Source organism: Oncorhynchus kisutch, linkage group LG19 (genome assembly GCF_002021735.2).
Source record: "Oncorhynchus kisutch isolate 150728-3 linkage group LG19, Okis_V2, whole genome shotgun sequence".
NCBI lineage: Eukaryota > Metazoa > Chordata > Actinopteri > Salmoniformes > Salmonidae > Oncorhynchus > Oncorhynchus kisutch.
This window is the reverse complement of record NC_034192.2, coordinates 33,729,699-33,736,800: the sequence shown is the minus strand read 5'-3', so window position 1 is coordinate 33,736,800 and position 7,102 is coordinate 33,729,699. Positions and strand designations below refer to the sequence as shown.

The following is a 7,102-nucleotide window of genomic DNA, read 5'->3' as shown; positions in this document are numbered from 1 at the left end:
TCAATCCTATAGAAAGTAGGACCTCAGACTGGGGCGAAGGTATACCTTCCAACAGGACAATGACCCTAAGCATACAGCCAAGACAATGCAAGAGTGGCTTCGGGAAAAGTCTCTGAATGTCCTTGAGTGGCCCAGCCAGAGCGCGGACTTGAATCCGTTCCAACATATCTGGAGAGACCTAAAAATAGCTGCCCAGCAACACTCCCCATCCAACCTGACAGAGCTTGAGAGGATCTGCAGAGAATGGAGAAACTCCCCAAATACAGGAGTGTCAAGCTTGTAGCGTCATACGCAAGAAGACTTGAGACTGCAATTGCTGCCAAAGTTGATTCAATGAAGTACTGAGTAACGGGTCTGAATACTTATGTAAATATGATATTTCAGTTTTAGATTTTTTTTAAATGAAGTTGCAAACATTTCTAAAAGCCTGTTTTCGCTTTGTCATTACTGGGTATTGTGTGTAGATTGATGAGCGGAAAAAAAACAATTGAATACGTTTTAGAAAAGGGCTGTAAATGTAACAAAATGTGGAAAAAGTAAAGTGGTCTGAATACTTTCCGAATGCAATATATACTGCTCTGGCAGCCAAAACAGCCAAATACTCCCTCTAAACGTGAATCGATTCAAAATTGCGATACTGTTCTAGAAACATAAAGCCCTTTGCCTTCATGTCACATCAGAATTATTTCACAAATGCAAAATATACACTTACTCTATACAGTTTTAACCGGCTGTGTCACAGTTGCAGCCGACACTATTTTTCAGTGACAACACGTTTCTTGCGGCCTTCTTCCATTACACACTGACACACTGGTGTTCAGCACTTGCTAGATTAGCTAATCAGCACTGGTGGTCTCTCTGTCTTCCGTCTGTCTTCAATAAACACCCGCTGTAACATGGAGATATGGCAGTGTGGGAACCCTAAGCCTATAAAGGTGTGTATCAATGTAACCTGTAGTTTTTTGACAATTATTTCTCGCTGATCTGAAAGATAGGGTCCTTATACTTCCAAAACCGTACCGCAAGCGATGCGTGTTAATGTTCAGGCCAAGAGTCAGGGTTCTTGACAAAACAGAAGACACTTTCGTCCAATGACTCTTATGTGTAGTGTAATGTAATTGATGTAGTTCTGTCCTTGAGCTGTTCTTGTCTACTAATGTTCTGTATTATGTCGTGTTTTGTGTGGACCCCAGGAAGAGTAGCTGCTGCTTTCGCAACAGCTAATGGCGATCTACAATAAAATACCAATACCGAACTGTAATGTTGTGCAAATAGTGGCGGCAACGTTCACCTTTAGGTTTTCAGTTCAGGTAACAAATGTAATCGTATTGCTGAGAGTCAGCTGTTTTGATTTAAAGGTCATTACTTTATTCTCTTGAGCCTGCCACCTATTGGGCATTTAGTGTGCTGTAACCTTCAAGGTGCATCACTATTCAGTAGTTGAGTCTTTTTCTTTATATGACTGACTTTTCACGCATTTCTCTATACAGTTTCTAATCTGCAATACACTACATGAGGAGTAAGACCCATGGAGGCACACACACAGCCTACATACACAAGGCTATTACTTTGTATGAAACAGAAGACTGTATTCATCCCCTTTCAAGGCTCACCTGCCCCCCCTCCCCCCTCCCTTCCTTGACCTTATAGAACAGAGCCCAGCCCCTGGAGAGGGCTTCCCAGCCAGGACCAGACCAGAGGGAACCTGAGAATGCCAGTTGTTACGTAGGCTCCAGGTGGGCATCAGCATCCCCAGTGTTTCCTTGCCTTCTATTTTTTTTTCTTTTTCCTCCTTGCCTTCTATTTTTTTTCTTCTTCTCCTTGCCTTCTATTGGCCTGGGAGGGAATCTCTCCTATGTCACAGAGCAGGAATGCTGGGTGGTGAGAGGGGGATTCCCATGAAGCTTTCCCACCACTGTGAGCCACCCGGTGGAGAGAGAGGGAGGGGCCTGAAGGTTAAATGAGGCAAGCACCCCTCTTGTTCTCTTCTGCTGTGCTGAGTGAGGGTCTGCCATGTAGAGTAACAGGCAGTTCCGAATACATGTTGGATGAGTTCCACAGACCCTGGACACCCATAACGTTTGAGTGAGAACACACTGGGAAGAAGCATTACAGGTATGGTTATTAAGGACTATGTCTATGTAATTTAGCATGATTGTTGCTGTTTTTCTCAATTTTGACTCTTTGGTGTTTTATGGCAGTGTGCAATGTTAAGGTGCATTACTGTCACCTACTGGGCATATGGGCATATTCAAAATTCTGAAACGTAATCAATATTGACAGAATTTTTGTGGCGTTTTGCAAAAATATTACTTGGAACCCCTAGAGGGCAGTCTACTCTTTTTGCAAAATGATGGAGAAATTTATGATTTCTTGACTTCTTCAGTTGATTACTATAATAATACTCTCTCATAACACTTTCATGTCCCCCACATTGAGCAGCCCAGACTGCAGGACCATGGAGGGTCTTTCTATGGAGGCCAGTGTTTCTGCAGCTCTGCTGATGGTAGGTCCTTCTAAAGTATGTGTTATGTTGTGGGGGAGTTTCACCATAGAGTTATGCCAATAAGTGTTTTTTTGTGGCTTGTGCTTCTCCACAGGCATCCTGTCTGCTGGCACTGTCTGAGCCCAGCTGTAATCAGACACAGTTTCTGCACTCTAATGGCAGTTGTGCTGACTGTCCTGTCTGTGGACCTGGGGAGCAGCTAACAGACGTAACACATAGTTACTGTGTGTGTGTGTGTGTGTGTGTGTCCATCCGTTCATCCATCCATATGTCTGTCTGTCTGTCTGTCTGTCTGTCTGTCTGTCTGTCTGTCTGTCTGTCTGTCTGTCTGTCTGTCTGTCTGTCTGTCTGTCTGTCTGTCTGTCTGTCTGTCTGTCTGTCTGTCTGTCTGTCTGTCTGTCTGTCTGTCTGTCTGTCTGTCTGTCTGTCTGTCTGTCTGTCTGTCTGTCTGTCTGTCTGTCTGTCTGTCTGTCTGTCTGTCTGTCTGTCTGTCTGTCTGTCTGTCTGTCTGTCTGTCTGTCTGTCTGTCTGTCTGTCTGTCTGTCTGTCTGTCTGTCTGTCTGTCTGTCTGTCTGTCTGTCTGTCTGTCTGTCTGTCTGTCTGTCTGTCTGTCTGTCTGTCTGTCTATCTATCTATCTATCTATCTATCTATCTATCTATCTATCTATCTATCTATCTATCTATCTATCTATCTATCTATCTATCTATCTATCTATCTATCTATCTATCTATCTATCTATCTATCTATCTATCTATCTAACTATCTAACTATCTAACTATCTAACTAACTGCTTCTGGCTCTACACCTGTCTGATTCCTGTCCCAGGACTGTGGTTATGGGGATGGGGGAGAGGGCGGCCGCTGTGTGGCGTGTGCAGAGGGGCAGTTCAGTACTGAGACTGGGTTGGCCCCCTGCTGGCAGTGCACTCGTTGTATTCTGCTAAACCGCCAAGAGAGAGCAGTGTGCTCACCCATCAACAATGCCCAGTGTGGCAACTGCCTCCCAGGGTAAGTCCTATATCTATGGGGTGAGTAAAGTGCAGTGCAGACAAAAGGAAACGCGTAACATTTCACTTCAGGGGGTTAAGGTTGGACTTGGCTGGTTTCCATTTGTGACATATTACTGATTACAATTCCATTGTGTTTTATTCCAATAACGTTCAAGAGAGGCCAAAAACCGCTGTAGTCTTAGAGAGCATGAAGGAAACTTAGGATCAGTCACCAACCCCATGGGCCATGCTGCATATGTCATTATGTCTGGTGTTTATGTCTGTACTCAGGTATTATAAGCTCAGAAGTAGGAGTGGGGAGGTGGACCTGTTGTGCATGCCCTGTTACAGCCCAACAGGCAAGATCCGGAAAGAGTGTTTACCTTTGCAGTGGAAACACACCTCCACAGCAGGTAAGGTAAACATGAATTTAACAGCCAGCAAATAAATGAATTCTGCTAGCAAACAATTATAACGTCTCTGTAAGCCTTCCGCTGGTAGCGCCCATTGATGTTCAAATTATCTTCCTCAGAGTGAGAATTTCATTGTCAATCACTTTTTCCAGGAGAAGTTTCAAAGTAGTTACAGAGAACAGTGAGAAATAGTACATTGACTCTTAAAACTAGTTGTGTAGATGATGGTTATGTGTGTATTGTTCATCTAGTGACGCTGGATACGGTCCAAGTCTCCATGGCTCTTATTGGTTCAGTGACTTCCGCCTCAATCTTCCTACTGCTTCTGTTGCTTTGGGCCTTACTACTGATCATTGAGAGATTCGGTGAGTTTTGCCTTCCCGTTCAGACTATGGCTAAAAAGTGTACTCAATTTCCCATTCGTTTTCTGTATTCACACAAGGTGGGAATGGAATGTGGATTATATGTTTTTTTTGTTTTTTTTGTGGGGTGTTCAGAACAGGTTCGAAAGTATTGTCCTGAAGGTCTACATTTTGAAGTAGGCACAGCCTTCCCACGGAATACACTCCTCTCTAACACCACAGAGACTGGAGCGATACCATCAATTACCCCACCAGAGAGTCCTGGACCAACCCAGGACGCCCACCACAGGTACCTATCCTCCTGGCCAGAGGTTCTGCTTTGGGGAATAACTGTAATCGGGTCAATTGAACAATGTTCTCTGCATTGCTCCATCTACCGGTCATGTTGGCTGGTTGATGAATAGATGTCAAACAATAGAGCCTCTTTCTTTCCACCAATAAGATGCCTAAGCTCACTGAGCCGTGAGGGTGAAGTGCATCCCACCTCTATTGTCATCAATGTCACCACCAACATCAAGCCATCCCTTCAACATGGAGGTGAAGACGGCCCCTGGGAGGGTCAGAGAGGACACTGTCACACACCAGAGGAGGTATTGCTTGTGCTTTGTGTTTTCATTTTCTAATGAATAATGATCTATTATAAATTATGAGACACTAGGAAATTCTTATAACTAGTCTAACTCACTCCATTTTTCATTTGTAGATGGAACAAAAACTGTTGGAAATCTGCACAGTTTCTCAAGGTACAGTAGGCTCTCCCATGTCGAACAAGTGATGTTGAGGGTGAGATTGATCAATTCAATCAATTCATGCTCTTGTATTTTCATATGAATATACAACCAAACGTTTTCAGAAACTGATATCAGGTTTTTGTGTTTCCACGGTTTAGGTGTTGACTGACAAGTCTCTATTACAGTGCTTACACCAATATTTATGTAATTGACTGACACTGAACTCCTTGTGCTGGTCCAGGTCAGAGTCTGGAGGAGCTAAACTATGACACAGTCCAGGACCTGTCTCTGCTGCTGGACTCAGGGGGCTGTGGCCGGGGCAGCGGGGTGAGAAGGCTGGGCTATTCCCTGGGTGTCACCCCGGAGGTCCTTTCTAACCTCCATGGCTTCCAGGATCTCTTCCAGTACCTGCGCACCTCCACCTACATCCTACTGCCCCAACTGGCCCAGGCCGCCGCCCTCCTGCCCCGCCCTGACGTTGTTGCTAGGATACACCGTGGTCTGGTGGCCAATCACACAGAGATATCCAGGCCCTAGGGACATGTTGCCAATCCCACCTTGGCCTGTGTGACATACAGTGCATTCGGAAAGTATTCAGACCCTTGACTTTTTCCACATTTTGTTACGTTACAGCCTTATTCTATAATGGACTCAATTGTTTTTTCCCCGTCATCAATCTAAACACAATACCCCATAATGACAAAGCAAAAACAGGCATTTAGATTTTTTCCCAAAAAAACATTAAATAATAATAATTGAAATATCACATTTACATAAATATTCAGACCCTTTACTCAGTACTTTGTTGAAGCACCTTTGGCAGCAATTACAGCCTCAAGTCTTGGGTTTGACGCTACAAGCTTGGTACACCTGTATTTGGGGAGTTTCTTCCATTCTTCTCTGCAGATCCTCTCAAGCTTTGTCAAGTTGGATTGGGAGCGTCGCTGCACAGCTATTTTCAGGTCTCACCAGATTTGTTCAATCGGGTTCAAGTCCGGGCTCTGGCTGGGCCGTTCAAGGATATTCAGAGACTTGTCCCCAAGCCACTCCTGGATTGTCTTGGCTGTGTGCTTAGGGTCGTTGTCATGTTGGAAGGTGAACCTTTGCCCCAGGTCCTGAGGTCGTGGGGCAAAGGTCATGAGCGCTGACGTCTTGAACATTTTGGAGCAGGTTTTCATCAAGGATCTCTCTGTACTTTGCTCCGTTCGTCTTTCCCTCGATCCTGATTAGTCTCCCAGTCCCTGCCACTGAGAAACATCCCCACAGCGTGATGCTGTGGTGCTCTGTCATTGTGACCATCACCTCCCTGACCAAGGCCCTTCTCCCCCAATTGATCAGTTTTGCCAGGCAACCAGCTCTAGAAAGATTCTTGGTGATTCCAAACTTCTTACTTTTAAGAATGATGTCCACGGTGTTCTTGGGGACCTTCAATGCTGCAGAAATGTTTTGGTACCCTTCCCCAGATCTGTGCCTCGACACAATCTTGTCTCGCTCTACGGACAATTCCTTCGACCTCATGGCTTGGTTTTTGATTTGACATGCACTGTCAACTGTGGGACCTTGTATAGACAGGTATGTGCCTTTTTCTAAATCACGTCCCATTCAATTGAATTTACCACAGGTGGACTCCAATCAAGTTGTAGAAACATCTAAAGGATGATCAATGGAAACAAGATGCACCTGAGCTCAATTTCGAGTCTCATAGCAAAGGGTCTGAATACTTATTTATTTTATGAATTTTCAAACATTTCTAAAAACCTGTTTTTGCTTTGTCATTATTGGGTATTGTGTGTAGATTGATGAATAAGGCTGTAGCGTAACAAAATGTGGAAAAAGTAAAGGGGTCTGAATCATTTCTGAATGGACTCTAACACCATGACATGAAGTCTCAGCAAACGGAGCAGGACTTGACAGTTTGAAATGTGATTTATTTTGGGCTATAAACTGCTATCACTTGTACACATTTGATTAAATTAACCCATTGAATGTATAGCCATTACATATGTAATACCGCTGAACTCCTTCCTGTTGCATAAGACAGTGTGGTATCATTTGTTTGCATAAGGTGTGAATAGTCAGCATTGTAATGTGACCTAGATAG

The 7,102-nt window shown here is 44.2% G+C and overlaps 1 protein-coding gene across 1 annotated transcript; it reads left to right on the top strand.

The window, feature by feature from the left end:
• The first annotated feature begins 896 nt into the window (after window positions 1-896).
• On the top strand, window positions 897-5,667 carry LOC109910145 (tumor necrosis factor receptor superfamily member EDAR-like). The gene is made up of 11 exons (XM_020509288.2): window positions 897-947; window positions 1,651-1,736; window positions 2,443-2,506; window positions 2,601-2,714; window positions 3,333-3,514; window positions 3,787-3,908; window positions 4,160-4,273; window positions 4,406-4,559; window positions 4,713-4,860; window positions 4,974-5,013; window positions 5,243-5,667. The coding sequence occupies exons 1-11, from the start codon at window positions 897-899 to the stop codon at window positions 5,536-5,538; spliced, it is 1,371 nt and encodes a 456-aa protein (XP_020364877.1). The 3' UTR covers window positions 5,539-5,667.
• The last annotated feature ends 1,435 nt before the right edge of the window (window positions 5,668-7,102 follow it).